Source organism: Eleutherodactylus coqui, chromosome 3 (genome assembly GCF_035609145.1).
Source record: "Eleutherodactylus coqui strain aEleCoq1 chromosome 3, aEleCoq1.hap1, whole genome shotgun sequence".
Lineage (NCBI taxonomy): Eukaryota > Metazoa > Chordata > Amphibia > Anura > Eleutherodactylidae > Eleutherodactylus > Eleutherodactylus coqui.
This window is the reverse complement of record NC_089839.1, coordinates 125180115-125198315: the sequence shown is the minus strand read 5'-3', so window position 1 is coordinate 125198315 and position 18201 is coordinate 125180115. Positions and strand designations below refer to the sequence as shown.

Here is an 18201-nt window from a genome sequence, read left to right as displayed (position 1 = left end):
TTATTAATCACTACACAAATTGTATCGCAAAAGTATATTCGTATCTACTCCTGCTATATTTCTAATGGGATTTTTTTCCATGTCTTTGCAGGAATCCACAGTTGCTGAAATGGAAGATTCAGTTCTAAACGTTGTAAGCATACATAATGTATAATATAACAAGGTGGATGGATGGTGTTCTAAGAAATTCACCCTTTGTGAATTGCCTGTATTTCTGCATTAACCTCTGATGAACTCTGGTCTTATTGTTATTCAAGGGTCCATTTACACAGAACGATTATCGTGCAAAATTTTCCCTCAAACGAATGAATTATGTGATAATCGTTGTGTAGTGCACTACTCGTGTACTAGTGCACTACTCGTTTAAAGCTTGCTCTTTTTCAACCAGCATAAAAATTTTCGCAGGATCGCTGACTTCTCGCTGCATGTAAATGCTCCACGCTCAGCGTTTCACAAATATTTCCATGGTCCTTGTCATTGGGAACATTAAACATACCAGGGTAAATAAAGAACCATGACCTCTAAAGCAGGCTGCTCTACATAGGAAACAGTCACAGTACAAAATGGAACATTCCTACCTAACTGCAGAAGTCTAACCCTTAATTAAGATGACCTTTTTTTTTCTTTTCTTCTTCACGTCTTCAAAACCCATAGATCAAATATTTGTGACCCTGTAAATAGAGTATTCCCAGGCAATCCAGGGTGGGAGAAAGAGAGGACACCTCTTCTTGTAAAGCGCCTGTAAAGGGTAACTTAACCCTGGAGACTTGAGGTGCATTTAGACTGAAAGATAATCGCTTAAAAATCGCTCACTTAATGTAGCTAATTAGCTTCTTAAAGAGTTAAATGTGAGTGGAGTGGGACACCACTGATAACTCCAAGAAAAGCAGTTGTTTTGTATATGCAAACAGCTGCTTTGTTCTTGCAGTTATCAGCGGTGTCCCCCTGAGCTGATGGCTCAGAGAAACAGCAGTAGCACTGACAGCTCCTTTGTTCTCGGAGCTTTCATCTGGTATCCCACTGGGAAATCCCAGCTGAAAGAATGCTATTAGTGCCGCCTGCTGAAAAAATCTGCGTGTGGCGCTGATAAGAGTCATCCTTGATGTCTAGCTTGCTAGGCACCAATGATGAACGAATAGTGCATGATGGCAGCGCATTTAGACACAACGATTATCGCTCAAAGATGGCTTTTGATCGAATTTTGAGCGATAATCGCTGTGTCTAAATAGGCCTTAACAAATAAGTGCTGTGAATAAGGGTGATTCCATACAAAGCCTATCCTTAATAATATGACTTTACATATGTCCTAGATACGTTAATCCACAATTTCAGATGGGTATGGCTTTACAGATATCGCTAGTGGTCATCTACGATCTCGTCCCCTGCTTCTCTGCTGCAGTGATGACGTCACTGACACCATAGACATGTGACTGCTGCCTACAATCATCGGCTCACTACAGCTGATTAGCCGCAGCAATCACATGTTCCTGTATCAGGATGTCACAGCTGTTGAAGGAAAAGTGAAGATCAGTGGTGCATCGGGCATTGTTAGAATGGGATTAGTGGGAAATCGGGTGAGGTGAGCATGTTTTTTCTGTTAGGCACCACATGAGCTGAAAAGAAAAAATATTTTTTCCTCCCTGGATACCCTTTAGATAGATGCATATCTGGTTTGATTGGTATTTTTAATTTCTGTCAAGTTTCCATGCCATCACTGTAATACTTTTTCGTCAGGGATCAAAAATGTTAGTCATATTTTACCTTATATAAAACTATTTTAGAAACCTCTCTGTTGCATATTGTATGTTCAATAAAGAATCATTCCTTTACTATTCTGACAGTCTGTCTTCTAGCATAACTATTGTTTACAAAATGAATTTATAAAAATGTCCAACTCTGCTTTGCCTCATTAAACAAAAGACGCGCAGCGTGATTTATTCATTCTGCTGGAGTTTAGTATGTGGAAGTGATTCTTATGTACTAAACTATTTATGGATTTCCATTTTGTTGTGTAGCTTAATTTTGACTGCTGAAACAGGACAAGGTTATCTTCTCTTTGCAAGCATTTTATTATCATTTTCAAATAAGGGTGATGGAATAAAACCTCCACAGTGCCACCTATTGGAAGGCAGAATTTCTTCAAGCCAAAGTCAGACTATACAAGCTTTGTAAAAATGACTGCGAATTAAAAGCAAAGCAAGACTCCATGTACCGACAGCTATTTCAGGGTATTTGCCCTTCATCAGTGTACAATAGACTTCCATGTTGTAGGTAGGCTGAATACAAGTAGGTAGGGGTCATCGTATCGCCTGTCGAAGCCACAAGGGTGGTAGAAGGGGAGAAGCCTATGTACCACACATGGTATCATTATCATTGCCCATATAATTACCTCCGTACTGTCACTGAATAAATTCCAGTATATCAGGACCAACATTACCCATAATGACCCTATATGGGGCAAGTAATACTGCCAAGCCATGATCAGATATTACAACTGTTAAGGACCGCTGCACGGCCACATAAACTTTCAGGCCTTGGGTTTCAAATTAGTTCGTATCTGGGTGCACCAGGGAGGCCAAGAACTAGACAGAGTCAGTTTTCAGTTCCCACAGATACGTAGAGTTGAGCCACGGCAAGTATACAGCTCACTCTGATTAAGGCAGAACGTTTATTAACTTTGCATAGGTTTCTCAATACAGGAAAGGAATGCGTCATTAGTCACGGCGTTAATCTCATTGGGTTAGAAAAACATTACAGCATAGTGTGAGAATATATATGAAATGTCCTTCAAATGTTTATTTCTCCCGATGTTATCTAGTCCTCCCTTGTGAGTTTGGCTGGTCGCAGCATCTTATTAGCACGATTCATTCTTTTCCCAAATCTCAGGGCGTGGGGGAGTCTCTTCTGATAACGATTGTACCAGGCTTGGTTCTCGGAAGAAAAGAAATAAATGTCAAGAAACATTGTACCGTATCTCATGCTCTAAAGTTATTTCTGCTTGAATTATTGTTTCACTACGCACAAGCTTATTTATATATTATAATGCTCCATTTTGTATCAAGCGGCCATTTTGAGACAGATTCTTCCATATTATGAACCTGTACCTTCACAACCACATACCGTATATACTCAAGTATAAGCCGAGTATTTCAGCACAAAAAAATGTGCTGAAAAAGCCCCCTACGGCTAAAACTCGAGTGAGGTAAAAAAAAAACAAACCTCAATACTCACCTATCAGCCGGCGTCTGTGTCACAAGCACGATGCTGTCCCCGGCGCAAAGCTCTACCCGGCAGTGTGGCCAGCTTCATTCTTCTCCCTGCTGTCTTCTCCCTGACTTGCTTTTGAAATCCTTGTCGTCATCCCTGTCATTCAGTGATGTCATTCCGAATGGCTGTGATTGGTTTATCGAGCGCCGGCTGTGATTGGCCGGCGCTCGATCCAATCACAGCGCTGACGGTGGGGCTTTCAAAAGCAAGCCGGGGAGAAGACTGCAACAGCTGGCCGCACCGCTGGAGAGAGCATCGCGCCGGGGACACAGACGCGATAGGTGAGTATTTATTTAATTTTTTTTTAAATCCAGTATATACTCAAGTATAGCTAGGCTTATACTCGCGTCAATAAATTTTACCAATTTTTTGTGGTAAAACTTATTGACTCGGCTTATACTCGGGTCGGCTAATACTAGAGTACATACGGTAGTGATTAATACAAACATACTGTCACTGAATAAAGATAACCACAAAGCTCAGTATTACTCTAATAATACAAAAAAAAAGCCAAATAATAACTCTCTGCAATGACCACTTATTATCACCATAGTGTTACTCAGGAAAAAAACTATACAAAGACCTTTATTACCTCTTCATGTAGTGAACATACAGCAGTATATACTAGATCTACACAGACACTCTGCAGTTTGTATATGTGATTACAGTACTGTTATATACAGTGATGCTATCCTCATGCTCCCCCCCCCCCCCTCGAGCACGCTCGTACAAGAATGCAGTTACTCAAGAAGAGCGAGGCTCGCTCGAGTAACTGGATTATCCCAGCGTGCTCACTCATCTCTAGTAGAGATCCTAAATAACACAAGGCCTTAGGTTCTAGTGACTTAAAAAAAGGCAAAGAATGGGAAGGATTAGAAAAGGTAAAGAATGAAAGAAAAAATGGATTAAAATTGGGGGGGGAGGGGGGGTTAGTAATTGCCCTGTTAGACCTTCTTGATGTGGTGAACCATGCTTGTAATCGTCAAGAAGTAGGAAATGACAACTAATAAAACCTTGTAGTGGAGAGTGACACTCCCAGTATACTAATACTTGACATGAATTTTTACAGCAACAAGCTAGCGTGCAGTCAGGCAGGAGACTCCGTAAGAAGGACGATGATAATACTGTAAAATAATAACAAGCCTTAATTATAAATTGCTGATTTTTCCACATTAAAAATGTAAAACAAATCCTATGCAGACCGCTGCGGTTTGGCCGCGCGAAATCTTGCGCGGCAAACAAATCGCGGCATGTCCTATTTCTGTGCGGGGCTCACAGAACCCCGCACAGAAACGTCACTCACCCGCCAGCTCCGGCACATCAAACAGCCGGAGCCGCAGGCGCGGGTGAGTACGCGCTGCTCTCTGCAGGCGCTCGGGTCAGGTCCCGCTGCGAGAATCCTCTCTGCCGGATCCGACCCGCCCATCTGCAGGCGGCCTAAAGGGGTGGAGGACCTGATCCCCCTAAAGCTTACTTTATGAAAGAAAAAAACACTTAAGCTGTTAATGGCATACTGTTAGTATGAAATGATTTTACCTCTGTTTTTCTTCTTCTTGTAGTCTAAAGTTCTCAATGGAATATGTGACAAAACATACAGATTTGCCACAGACCCTTTAACAAGTCAAAGTGCCTGTTTGGAAGAAGTTATCCTAACTAATATTCGACCTGGAGAAGGGTTGGTAAGTACATAGCGGTTCTCCTCTGCCAGTAGAACACTGCCTTACACTCACATTATCCTAGTAAACTACAGCATTTCGTACTCCAAATAAACTGATGGTAAAGTTTTAAATATAGCTTTCTTTAAATTCCTTCTCGCCTCAGGGTGCACATTTACGCCCTAGCAGGCAAGTAGTTAGTGCGCGCAGTCATAAATTTACATCCTGCACTTAAAATGTTGCCACAGTGATGATTGTGGTGAAAATGTAGTGGTGGCTGCTGACGACATAAGCAGCGAGTCGTTACCAGCTGCTGGGGAACCAATTAGAGAGGTCTTACCCCAGTGACCGCTGTGATTGGTCAGTCAGTGCTGACTGATCAATCACAGCACTGAAGCTCAGAATGAGTTGTTTACAGTACAATCTTCATCTCAAACCATCGCAGTGTATCAGTGGTGCTTAGAGAGCAATATTGTGAGAGGAACGGTGCAGAAAAAAAAGGCACATGTTGTTAGTGATCGTTTTTACTTAGAGTAGTGTAGTAGCGGGGTCTGTAATTTATCAGACAGTGTAGTTAGTGTCGCGTCTGATACTGTTAGTCTATTAGTCAGTGTAGTGTCAGCGTATCAGGGTTTGTTTTTTTTAAATAAAGTGCTGCTGTGTTCCTGTGGTCACCCGTTCCATAATCACCCATCCCTTGGTCAGTCAGTGTAGTGTTTAGCATCTGTTCTGTCAGCATATCAGTCAGTGTAGTTAGTCAATTTCCCCGTGGTCACCCACACTGTGCCCCAGTACATTTTTGGTTGTACATCCAAACTATGGAGGTTTACTGCAGAGGAAGCGTATGCAATTATTGCATCCGAGAACGACTCTGCTAGTGACGATGACACAACTTTCATTATGACATCATCTTCATTGTCTATAAACTTTTAACTCCCGAGAAGGCCTCCAAAGACTGCTATTGCATAGGCTCCTAATTCTTCTGATCTTACATGAACTAGCCATGAAAATGCATACCCCAGATTCTTGAATTTACTGGGAACTCAGGAATGCCATTTGACAGCAGGGCTCACAGGGGTGGACTTTTAAAAAATTTTTATTTCTTGATAATTTCATTGCACTACTGGTAACCCAACCCAAACCAAATTATGTGGCCACAATTTTATTAGAGAAAATCCCTACTCTAGACTTGCTAAACCCCACAGGTGAATTCCTGTGGATGCCTCAGAAATAGTAAAATTTGAGGGCATTGTATTATGTAAGGGGCTAGTAAAGAGGCTGTGCATTAGAGCCTACTGGAGCAGTGATGTTTTATACCACACCCAATGTTTCACACCGCTATGTCAAGGAAGCCTTTTGAAGCAATTGTAAGAGTCCTTTGATATAATGACAATACGCAGTGCCCACCCAGCGATAACCCCAATTATAATCCCTTCTATAAAACCAGGTCCATAGTAGAGCATTTCAGTGCAAAGTTTCCCCTGAGAAAAACATTGTGTTGCTGAATCCCTGGTACATTTCATAGGGAGGCTTCAATTCAGGACCTGCCCATTAAGAGGACACAGTATAGCATGAAAATGTACAAGCAGTGTGAGACTACACCAGGGAACACCCATAAGCTCAGAATTTAAGAAGAGGAGAACACCAATATTGCGCCCCCAGAATGCCCCCCTTTCAAGGAATTACAAGAAGAATTTTATGGGAATTGGTGCCCCCACTGCTGGACCAGGGAACTACTTCTACCTGGATAATTACACCAGTGTTCCCCTATTCCAAAACTTTGCTGCCAGAAAAACTATAATGCAGCACCTTTAAAAAAAAAAATAGAAAAGCTTCCTTAAGTTACTCCTTGGGCAAATTCTCAGAAGGGGTGAGAGTCGGGCACTATGCAGCTCAGAAGTGCAGGGGCATCATACCATGATTTCTTCTGGCAGAGCTTCCATCATAGACTGGTAGAATAGGAAGGGACCTCCAGGGACATCAGGTCCAACCCCCTGCTCAGAGGATTCACAAAATCATGGGGGAAAGGCAAATCTATTAAAGTTTCTTTTCCAGTGTATTTACGAACGAAAAAGAGATGTCTCATGAGATGCAGGGGAATAAAACGAAACCCCCCCCCCCCCAACCCAAAACATTACATACCTAACACAGGAGGAAGTGCAGAGGCGGTTAAAGAGGATTAAAATCGATAAATCGCCGGGCCCAGATGGAATACACCGAAGGGTTCTAAGGAAACTAAATGATGTGATAGCTAGGCCGCTATTTTTAATATTTATGGATACTATCAAGACCGGGGTTGTACCATTGGATTGGGGCATTGCCACTGTGGTTCCAATATACAAAAAGGGGTCCAAAAGAGAGCCTGGTAACTACAGGCCTGTAAGTCTCACTTCTATAACTGGAAAAATATTCGAGGGGTTTCTGAGAGATGACATCCAAGAATACCTCAAGGAAAACAACGGAATAACTCCTCATCAGCATGGGTTCATGAGGGATCGATCATGTCAGACCAATCTGATCAGCTTCTACGATGAAGTAAACTCCAGGCTGGACCTGGGAGAGTCAATTGATCTTGTATATTTGGACTTCTCTAAAGCAGGGGTCCCCAACTCCAGTCCTCAGGGACCACCAACAGGTCATGTTTTCAGGATATCCTATGGTAAGAACACCTGTTACAATGTCTGAGGCACCGACAATAATTACATCACCTGTGCAACACTGAGGAAAACTGAAAACATGACCTGTTGGCGGTCCCTGAGGACTGGAGTTGGGGAACCCTGCTCTAAAGCATTTGACATTGTGCCGCATAATAGGTTGATATACAAAATGAGACGGCTCGGACTGGGCGAAAACGTTTATCTGGGTAAAGAACTGGCTCCGAGAAAGAAAGAGGGTGCTGATAAATGGTTTGTACTCTGATTGGGCTACCGTCGCTAGTGGGGTGCCACAGGGTTCAGTGTTAGGCCCCATCCTTTTGAATATATTTATCAACGACCTGATAGTAAAATATCAATATTTGCAGATGACACAAAATTATACCAGATAATTAATAAAACGGAGGACAATGTGCGGCTACAAATGGACCTAAACAAACTGGGGGCTTGGGCAGAAAAATGACAAATGACAAAAAATGTTGATGAATGCAAGATTATGTACATGGGTAGGAGAAACTGATGTCCCCAATATACACCAAATGGGGTACTGCTAGGGAAAAGTGATATGGAAAAAGACCTGGGGATACTAGTGGATTGTAGATTTAACTGGAGCAATCAATGCCAGTCAGCTGCTACAAAAGCAAATAAAGTATTTCGGTGCATTAAATGAGGCATAGGGGCGAGGGACAAGAACATTATTCTCCCACTATATAAGACACTTGTGAGGCCCCACATGGAATACTGTGTACAGTTCTGGACACCGGTGCTCAGGAAGGATGTTGCAGTGCTTGAGGGGGTTCAAAGAAGGGCAATTAAGTTAATAAACGGAATGAGAGGACTAGAATACCCAGAGAGGCTAACAAAATTAGGATTATTTACGATGGAAAAACTACGGCTAAGGGTCGATCAAATAACTATGTATAAATGAGGGGACAATACAAGGATCTGTTTATACCCAGGACTGCGTCGGTAACAAGAGGGCATCTGTTACGTCTAGAAGAAAGCAGGTTTAATCACCAAAACAGAAGGGGGTTCTTTACTGTAAGAGCAGTGAGACTGTGGAACGTTATGCCTGAGGATGTTGTGATGGCAAAATCCATAGAGGAGTTTTTAGGAGGGGACTAGACGTCTTTCTAAAGCGCTATGATATTACAGGATATAGACATTAGGTGACCAGCGGGTTGTTGATTCGGGTCTACAGACAGGTAGGAACTATCAGAGGTTGATCCAGAGATTATTCGGACTGCAATTATGGAGTCAGGAAGGAATTTTTCCCTCAAAGGGTCTAAATGGCTTCTGCCTCTTGGGGTTTTTGCCTTCCTCTGGAACAACAAGGAGGTTGAAACAGGTTGAACTAGATGGACATTGTCTTCATTCAGCCTAACATAGTATGTTACTATCCCAGACAGATATTTGTCTTGCCTTTGTTTGAACACTTCCATTGAAGGAGAACTCACCACCTCCTGTGCCAGTAAATTATTTTTCCCCTCGTCATCCTGACAGCATACACTTGGAGGTTGTCCGCTGGACACCTGTTGGGACAGGAAGCGGAAAAACACAAAAGGTAACTCCCACCACCGGCTCACCAGTGTCTTCCTGTCCCTACAGGACAGTCCAAGCGGATCCTCCAAGTGTATGCTGGAGGAGAATGAAGAAAGAAGACTCCCATGCAGCCTGCCCGTCCCTGGGGGGACGACTCTCTGGTCGGGCTGACAGGGCTTGCGCGGGTGAGACCCTACGAGGGGACCCTCACCCGCAGGATCTACCCAGCACCATTCCCCTTGTGGGAAAATCCTCCCCCCAGTGCGCTGCCCAGAGGGTAGCTGGCTGGTGGAACGGTCCCCGATACCTGGAGAGCTTGGAGCAGAGGCCTGGCGACTCCAGCGGGGATCCAGCAGCAGAGGTATGCGCTCCTATGCGGGCAGATGGTCGCGCGGTGACAGCAGGGGCGCGGGCGCGGGTCCGGTCAGGCATGCGCGCAGTCAGTGCAGCAGCAGCTCCATGTGTGCTCCTCCGTGGTCGGCGTCCCTGGTATGTGCGGCGTATCCCCCCCGAGTCCGGCGCGGCGGTGTGACGTCAGCGCGGCCGCGTCACGTGGGGGGCGGGGCCTCGCTCAAGGAAGGTGTTGGCGCCAAATTTGAAATTTAAAGAGCTGGCTTCCCCTACATGTCTCCTGTCTGCACCTTACTGAAGATGTCAGCCAGAGAAGACACTGAAAGCAGCCTGCTTGTGAGTAGACCTCCTTATGGGTCTTGTACCGGGGGGGTGGCAGGAGAGACAAATATATCACGGTGCTGGAAGTTCCTTTGCTGTCTCCGTTTCCTTAGGACAGAGATGCGCAAAAGATTAGAGAGGCCAAAAAACGCGTACGCAAATGTCTGGTCTGCTTGCGGCGGCTAGAAGAGGGCCACACCAAGCCACTGTGTGCGGACTGTACGGCGAAAGTGGTCCGTGAAGAGGGCTTCCCTGAAATGACGGACATCCGGTCCGTGATTCGCGAAGAAATCGAAGCCTCTCTCTTCCTCTTCCGCCCCCCATCAAAAGGGCGAGGCGGACGCACACGGAAGAGTCTGACTCTGAGGAAGGACTCCTGGAAGATTCTCCCTCAGAATCCATGCCACCAATGGAAGATGTGAAAAAATACTTCTTCTCATCGGCGAATCTGGGTCAGCTGTTAAACGCAGTTTGACGCACCATGCAGGTGGAGGAAGAGGTGCCGCAGCAGTCATCATTCCAAAATAGTCTGTTCCGGGGGCTCCAACCTCAACCAAAACAGTCATTTCCGGATAAGGACATTTTGAAACAATTGATCCTGAGAGAATGGAAGCAGGCAGAGCAAAAATTCTTTCTGTCCAAAGAATTTAGGGACCGGATGATCTTCGCACCAGATGACATGGAGTTCCTGGAAACCACGCCTAAGGTGGACCTGGCAGTGGCCAGGGTTTCTAAAAAGGCAGCCCTCCCCTTTGAGGACATTTTACAACTGCGGGATCCACTAGACACCAAGGTGGATTCAGCGATGAAAAAGGCCTGGGAGATCGCGGCCCTGACCATTAAGGCTAACATCACGGCCACGTCCGTGGCAAGGTCTATGACAGTCTGGCTGGACCAGCTTCAGACGCTGGTCTCCCAGAGGGGCTCTAGGGAAGACCTCTCCAGCTGCCTTCCCCTCCTCCAACAAGCAACTGGCTTTCTGACGGATGCCTCTATGGAGTCGGTGAGGTTCGGAGCCCGTTCAGCAGCCCTCTCTAACACAGCCAGGAGAGCCGTCTGGGTCAAGACCTGGGCAGGGGATAACGCATCAAAGAACAGGCTCTGTTCCCTACCCTTTCCAAGGACATAGAATCTTTGGGCCTTCCTTGGATACCCTCCTGGAGAAAGCATCGGATAAAAGCCAGGGGCTACCCACGGAGAAGTCCTTCAAGCGGCCTTCCTTCTCCTACCCTCCATCCTTTATTCCCTCTAGGACATACAAGGGAAAAGGGAAAACTGGACGTTGGTCCTACCCCAAAGGTGGAAAGGGTGAGAATCCGCCCTCCAAGACCATGCAAGTAGGGGGTAGGCTGATGGGGTTCGCGCTCAAATGGAAGGAGGTGACCTCCAATCCCTGGGCCTTACGCCTAGTTACGGAGGGCTATAAAACCAGGTTCGTGGTCACCCCCTGCCAGTCACCCTCATCTGCTCAGGCCCTCCAATTGGGGTGCAGGAGCTGTTGTCCTTAGGGGCCATCACTCGGGTTCCCACAGAAGGAACGATTCAAGGGGTGCTACTCCCCCCTGTTTCTCGTTAAAAAGCCCAACGGGTCTTATAGAACCATCATTAATTTGAAGTTTTTGAATAAATCCATCTCGTACAAAAGATTTAAAATGGAATCGGTGCGGTCAGCAATCCCCTTAATCGCACCAGATAGCGTCATGGCCACCGTGGACTTAAAGGACGCCATGTCCCTATACACACAGATTTCCAGCAGTTTCTGCGGTTTGCCCTGGTGATTGATGGGTCAGTCTCTCACTTCCAGTTTACGTGCCTGCCGTTTGGGATTTCCTCTGCACCCCGAGTGTTCTCCAAACTGGTGTTAGAAATGGTGGCGGCACTAAGGACTAACAAGGTGTTGATCGTCCCGTACCTCGATGATTTCCTGATCATAGCAGGATCAGTTTCAGAACTGCGGTTCCATATCAATCTCACTCTCCATCTGTTTGAATCACTGGGCTGGATCATCAACACCGTTAAATCTAGTCTCCTGCCCGAACAAAAGAAAAAATTCCTGGGGGTTATTCTAGATTCACACCGCCAGTGTTCATCCCTCCCCCTAGAGAGGCAGAAGGCGATTCCGGATGAGTGTCGGGCACTTTCTCTCGCCACCAAAGTCTCCTTTAGGAGAGGCATGAGGGTCCTCTGCCTCATGACGTCCTGCATCGGGGTAGTCCCTTGGGCCCAATTACACTGTAGAACCCTCCAGGACTTCATCCTGAGTAGCTGAGATAAGTCACCCGCTTCCCAGGATCAGCTAGTCGTCCTTACCCACAAGATAAAGACCTCCTTGGAGTGGTGGATGTCCATTACCAACCTCGCCAGGGCCACGATTTGGTACCCCGCATCCCCAGTATCCATTTTACCGACGCGAGTTCAACTGGCTGGGGGGCCCACTTAGGCCGTCATTACGTCCAAGGGGGCTGGAACCGGCAGGAAGCTACTCAGTCCTCCAACTTTAAAGAACTTTGCGCTGTATGGAAGGCCGTCCGTGGCTGAGACAGCGGTCAGGGGTAGACACATTAAGATCTTTTCAGATAATGTAACAGCTGTGTCCCTCATTCACCACCAGGGATCCACGCAGAACCCCCGACTCCAAGACCTGGCGGTGAAAGTTCTCAAGTGGATAGAACAGCGGACACCTTCCGTCACAGCGTTCCACGTAAGGGGCCCAGAGAACTCCATGGCAGATCATCTCAGCCGCAGGAAGATAGATCCGGGGGAGTGGACTCTACATCCACACGCATTTCAGCTAATCATAGAAAGATGGGGGACACCGCAGGTGGACTTGTTCGCCTCACGGGAGAACACCAAGTGTCCCCGTTTTTTTCCAGGGGAGCCGACGGGGGTTCCCTGGGAATAGACGCGCTGTCCCAGGTCTGGGATTGGGACCTCGCATACGCTTTCCCACCCATCCCCCTGATCCCTCTGGTCCTAAGGAAAATTCAGGGATCCCCAGGCTCCGTTATCCTGGTAGCTCCATTCTGGCCCAAGAGACCCTGGTTCCCGCTCCTGGACGCTCTCTCGACTCTGGACCCTCTACATCTTCCGCAGAGAGACGACCTCCTTCAGCAGGGTCCTCTGATATGCCCAGAGGTCCGAAAGTTCAGGCTGACTGCCTGGAAGCTGATCGAGTAAAATACCTGAGCCAGGGCCTATCAGGGAGGGTAACAACTTCCTTATGCAAGAGCCTCAAAAGGTCAACCAGAGATATATACGCTAAGGTTTGGGATACCTTTTCTAAGTGGTTGGGGCATAGTATCCATGACCTCCAACAGCCTAACATTAGCAAGATATTGGAGTTCCTGCAGGACGGATTAGATATGGGGCTAAGACCTAGTACCCTTAAGGTCCAGGTGGCCACTCTTGGAGCCTTCTTTGACTCCCCCCTTGGGCGACCATAAGTTAATTAGGAAATATCTTAAAGGGGCAGTCAGACTCCACCCCTTTGTAAGGGAAACCATGCCCTCCTGGGACCTGAACCTAGTTTTACAGGCCTTCTGCGCACACCCCTTTTGAGCCCTTGGAAGATCTATCAGTTAAGATCCACTCCTATAAGGTAGCTTTTCTAGTCGCTAGATGGATTGGGGAGATCCAATCCCTCTATTAGGACTCCGTATATGACCATCTTCCCGGATAAAATAGAGTTCAGACCTGACCCTTTTTTTCAACCTAAGGTTCTCACAGACGTTCACAGAGAACAGCGCGTAGTCCTTCCCTCCTTCTGCCAGGAACCCCGTAACACCACGGAACAGAGATTCCATAATCTAGATGTTAGACGAGCAATCCTGAAGTATTTGGAGGTCACACATTCCTTCAGGAAGTCTAATTCAATTTCAGGGTCCACGCAGAGGAGGGGCCGCTACTAAAGACTCCTTAGCGCGTTGGGTCAGGAGGGCTATAGAAGACGCATACAGATCCCAGGGGATTCCACTCGCGGGCAACGTTAAAGCCCATTCCACTAGGGCGGTCGCCTGTTACTGGGCGGAGAGAGCCCAGGCGACAACCGACCAGATCTGCAGGGCAGCCACATGGTCGAACACCCATACCTTCGCCAAATACTATCGCTTGGACCTTAAGGCCAGCCGTGATATGGCCTTTGGGCGGAAGGTGCTACAGGCAGTGGTCCCTCCCTAAAAAAGCACTCAGTTGTTGCCACTTCTCCAGGTGTATGCTGTCAGGATGACGAGGGGAAGACAGGAATTAGGTCCTACCTGTTAATTCCTTTTCTTGAAGTCATCCTTGACAGCATAGGGGCTTTTCCCTCCCCTTGAGTTATGTTTACGTGAAGTAACGTATTGTACTATGATTTCTGTATTTAAAAAAAAAAATAAATATATATATTGGTTAAGCAAAGCCGGGTCACTGTAGTCATTTGGTACACACTGGTGAGCCGGTGGTGGGAGTTAGCTTTTGTGTTTTTCCGCTTCCTGTCCCAGCAGGTGTCCAGTGGACAACCTCCAGGTGGATGCTGTCAGGATGACTTCAAGAAAAGGAATTAACAGGTAGGACCTAATTCCTGTCTTTTCTAATATCTAATTTGTGTGTCCTCCCTTTCAGTTTCATTCCATTGCTTCTAGTTTTTCCTTGTGCAAATGAGAATAGAGCTGATCCCTCTGCACTGTGACAGCCCTTCAGATATTTGTAGACAGCTATTAAAGGGGTTGTCCCGCGAAAGCAAGTGGGGTTAAGCACTTCTGTATGGCCATATTAATGCACTTTGTAATATACATCGTGCATTAAATATTGGCCGTATAGAAGTTATACACTTACCCCCTCCGGTGTTGGCGTCCCCGTCTCCATGGCGCCGACCGAAGCCGCCTTCTCCCTCGACTAGACGCGCTTGCGCAGTCTGCCCTCTTCTGTCCGTCTCCGGCGTGCTCGCGCCGCAGAGGTCTTCTGCGCATTCGCAGAAGACCTGTGCGACGCGAGCACGCCGGAGCGGCCCCATTCAACGGGACAGAAGAGCAGATTGCGCAAGCGCGTTTAATCGAGGGAGAAGAAGGCTTCGGTCGGCGCCATAGAGACGGCGACGCCAACACCGGAGGGGGTAAGTATATAACTTCTGTATGGCCGATATTTAATGCACGATGTATATTACAAAGTGCATTAATATGGCCATACAGAAGTGCTTAACCCCACTTGCTTTCGCGGGACAACCCCTTTAAGTCTCCTCTCAGCCTTCCTTTTTGCGAGGTAAACATTCCAAGATCCTTTAACCGTTCTCCATAGGACATGATGGAGAAATCTTTATTCTCCTGCCCCATGTGCTGTATGCAAACGAGCCTGAAGCTGTCCAATAGTGCAACCACTTCACTCAGCCTCATCCTGTTTTTCTGCTCTGTCTTCCTCTGCTCCTCCCTCGTACTTAAAGGGGTTGTCCCGAGGCAGCAAGTGGGTCTGTACACTTCTGCATGGCCATAATAATGCACTTTGTAATGTACATTGTGCATTAATTATGAGCCATGCAGAAGTTATAAAAAGTTTTATACTTACCTGTTCCGTTGCTGGCGTCCTCGTCTCCATGGTGCCGACTAATTTTCGCCCTCCGATGGCCAAATTAGCCGCGCTTGCGCAGTCCGGGTCTTCTGCAGTCTTCTATGGGGCTCCGTGTAGCTCCGTGTAGCTCCGCCCCGTCACGTGCCGATTCCAGCCAATCAGGAGGCTGGAATCGGCAGTGGACCGCACAGAAGAGCTGCGGTCCACGGAGGAAGAGGCCATCTTCAGCGGTGAGTAGAGAAGTCACCGGAGCGCGGGGATTCAGGTAAGCGCTCCGGTGAGCTTTCTTTACCTCCCTGCATCGGGGTTGTCTCGCGCCGAACGGGGGGGGGGTTGAAAAAAAAAAAAACCCGTTTCGGCGCGGGACAACCCCTTTAATGATTGTAAGCTCCTCTCTGCAATCATTGAGCAGAGGAAGTGGCTGAGGAAGACCAAGCAGAAACACAGAATGAGACTTGCGTAGAGCAGCCCACACATCGGATTGAATTAAGCTCATTTGCATACAGCGCCATGGGGCAGAAGAAAAAGGATTTCTTGCTTGTGTCATTGGGGGGCACAGCAAAGACTATGGGATATAGCTATTGCCACTAGGAGGCGACACGAAGCACAAAGTGTTAGCTCCGCCTGCTGGCTATATCCCTCCCTGCCGACACCCGGCTAATCAGTTTTTAGCTTACTGTCCTTACGAGGTGGACGGTCTCGCCCGCAAGGGCTGAATGAATTCTCCAGGATGGGCTAGGGCTAACGGGGAGGTTTAACTTTCCCTTTTAACCTAACCGAGGAGGCGAACAGAAGTAGAGCAATCCTTCTGTTGTCAGCCTGGTCCCCTCAGAAGAAAAAGCAGCAGCACCAGGGTACTACTGCGTGTGTCCTGCCAGCCATAGAGCACCCCCCCCCCCCATTTGTCTGGATCAGCATCATCTCCCCACACAGGGCAGGCGATGTTTGGGGTGAGTGCTCTGCTGGAAGTGATGGCTGGCTGACCCCAAGGGCACTAGGGCCCGCCAGCCATAGAGCTCCCCATTTCTTCCGGGTGGTCCACATCCCCTCCCCATGCATAGGCAGGCGATGGTGAAGTTAAGGAGCCATCTTAAGAAAAAAAAAAGGAGACACGTGAGTGTAAAGGAGCAGGTAAGAAAAATAGCTTACCTTGCTGCCCTGGCCTGTTCATGGTCCTCTCCTGTGTCACGCTGTGTATTTGTCACATGGGGTATTTGCCACGATGAGGTGTTGTGTTATGCCTTCACTGGCTGCTTTGGGCCATATTAGAGCTTGCTGATGGAATCTGCTGTTTTTTAGAGCCTCAGCTTCACAGATGGGGTTGATTGTTCTCTCCGGGTGTGGTTGATGGTGCTGGGGCATCAGTTGGCCAAGGAAGCTCCTTGTCAGTGTTTGTTTGCTGGTTGTTCCCAAGAGCAGTCATGTGTGGGCCAGTTGTAAGCAGTGCGCAGTTCTGTTATGTCCTGCTGTAATCCGTATCATTCTTCTGTGTCTCTGTGCAGTTTCTTTTAATTGATTAATTATAATCAATTTATGTACACTCACAAAAGGAAAAGCTGAGCAACGCGTTTCTGCGACCTTCCGTCGCCTTTTTCAAGCTCAATTGAATATACATACAATCAGTTTATTTATACATAGATAATGAAACTCACATGTCCATGTGCATTAGCGGTGCATGCCGTACTCAGAAGATCTGGGCGGAGTCCCCGCTACCTATGATGATTAAGTGACGTTATTCCGTCACTCCTTGCATGTTGCGTGTTAAGTCTTTAAATTAACTTTATCAACACTTGTAAAATTTACAAAGGCAGTTTCTCTTGCAATCTACAAGCTACTGGGAATTAACCCGATACGGTAGTTTGTATTATTCTATGTTCTTACTTACTATGCACATACAGTGAATACGGACAATTAACTTAAAGGGGTTGTCTCACGAAAGCAAGTGGGGTTATACACTTCTGTATGGCCATATTAATGCACTTTGTAATATACATCGTGCATTAAATATGAGCCATACAGAAGTTATTCACTTACCTGCTCCGTTGCTAGCGTCCCCGTCACCATGGATCCGTCTAATTTCGCTGTCTTCTGGCGTTTTTAGACGCGCTTGCGCTGTGCGGTCTTCTTCCTGGTGAATGGGGCCGCTCGTGCCGGAGAGCTGGTCATCGTAGCTCCGCCCCGTCACGTGTGCCGATTCCAGCCAATCAGGAGGCTGGAATCGGCAATGGACCACACAGAGCCCACGGTGCACCATGGGAAAGGACCCGTGGTGCATCGTGGGTGAAGATCCCGGCGGCCATCTTGGTGAAGGAAGAAGGAAGACGTCGCAGAGCGGGGATTCGGGTAAGTAATATGTTTGGTTTTTTTTTAACACATCCATTGGGGTTGTCCGGCGCCGAATGGGGGGGCCTATGGAAAAAGAAAAAAAACCCGTATCGGCGCGAGACAACCCCTTTAAGTGAACATTTTATAATAATATAATAGTTAATAAAGATGAATTTTTGATTTCATAAACTCTAATACACCTCTATAATAAAATCTCAATAATAAAATATCTATGATAAAATGCTTTATATATACAATTTCTTCCCGATATTTCATTCAAAATTATTAGCGATAAAAATGGGTTTCTTAATATAGTATATTAACACTCAAATTATTCTATATTTACTATTTAAAAGGCTACATCAGATTTTTTCCAGCATTTCATTTAAACCAGCAGGTACTAAAGTGTTCAATTTATAAATCCAGAACATTTCTTTTTTGCGTAACGCCGAAATAGATCTGGAATTGATGTATTTGAGTGGTGTCACTACCATTTTTAATGCATCTCCGTTGTGGAAATCATGAAAATGTCTTGATACACTGTGGGT

General features: G+C 46.6%; 1 protein-coding gene across 3 annotated transcripts in view; it reads left to right on the top strand.

Annotated features, from left to right (window-relative positions):
• CNKSR3 (CNKSR family member 3) overlaps positions 1–18201 on the top strand; it is a 225828-nt gene that overhangs the window by 112801 nt on the left and 94826 nt on the right. For all 3 annotated transcript variants that reach the window (XM_066596055.1, XM_066596054.1, XM_066596056.1), the window contains 2 exons: positions 92–133; positions 4827–4946. In XM_066596055.1, coding sequence (XP_066452152.1) covers positions 92–133; positions 4827–4946 — 162 coding nt within the window. The remainder of the gene's footprint in view (positions 1–91; positions 134–4826; positions 4947–18201) is intronic.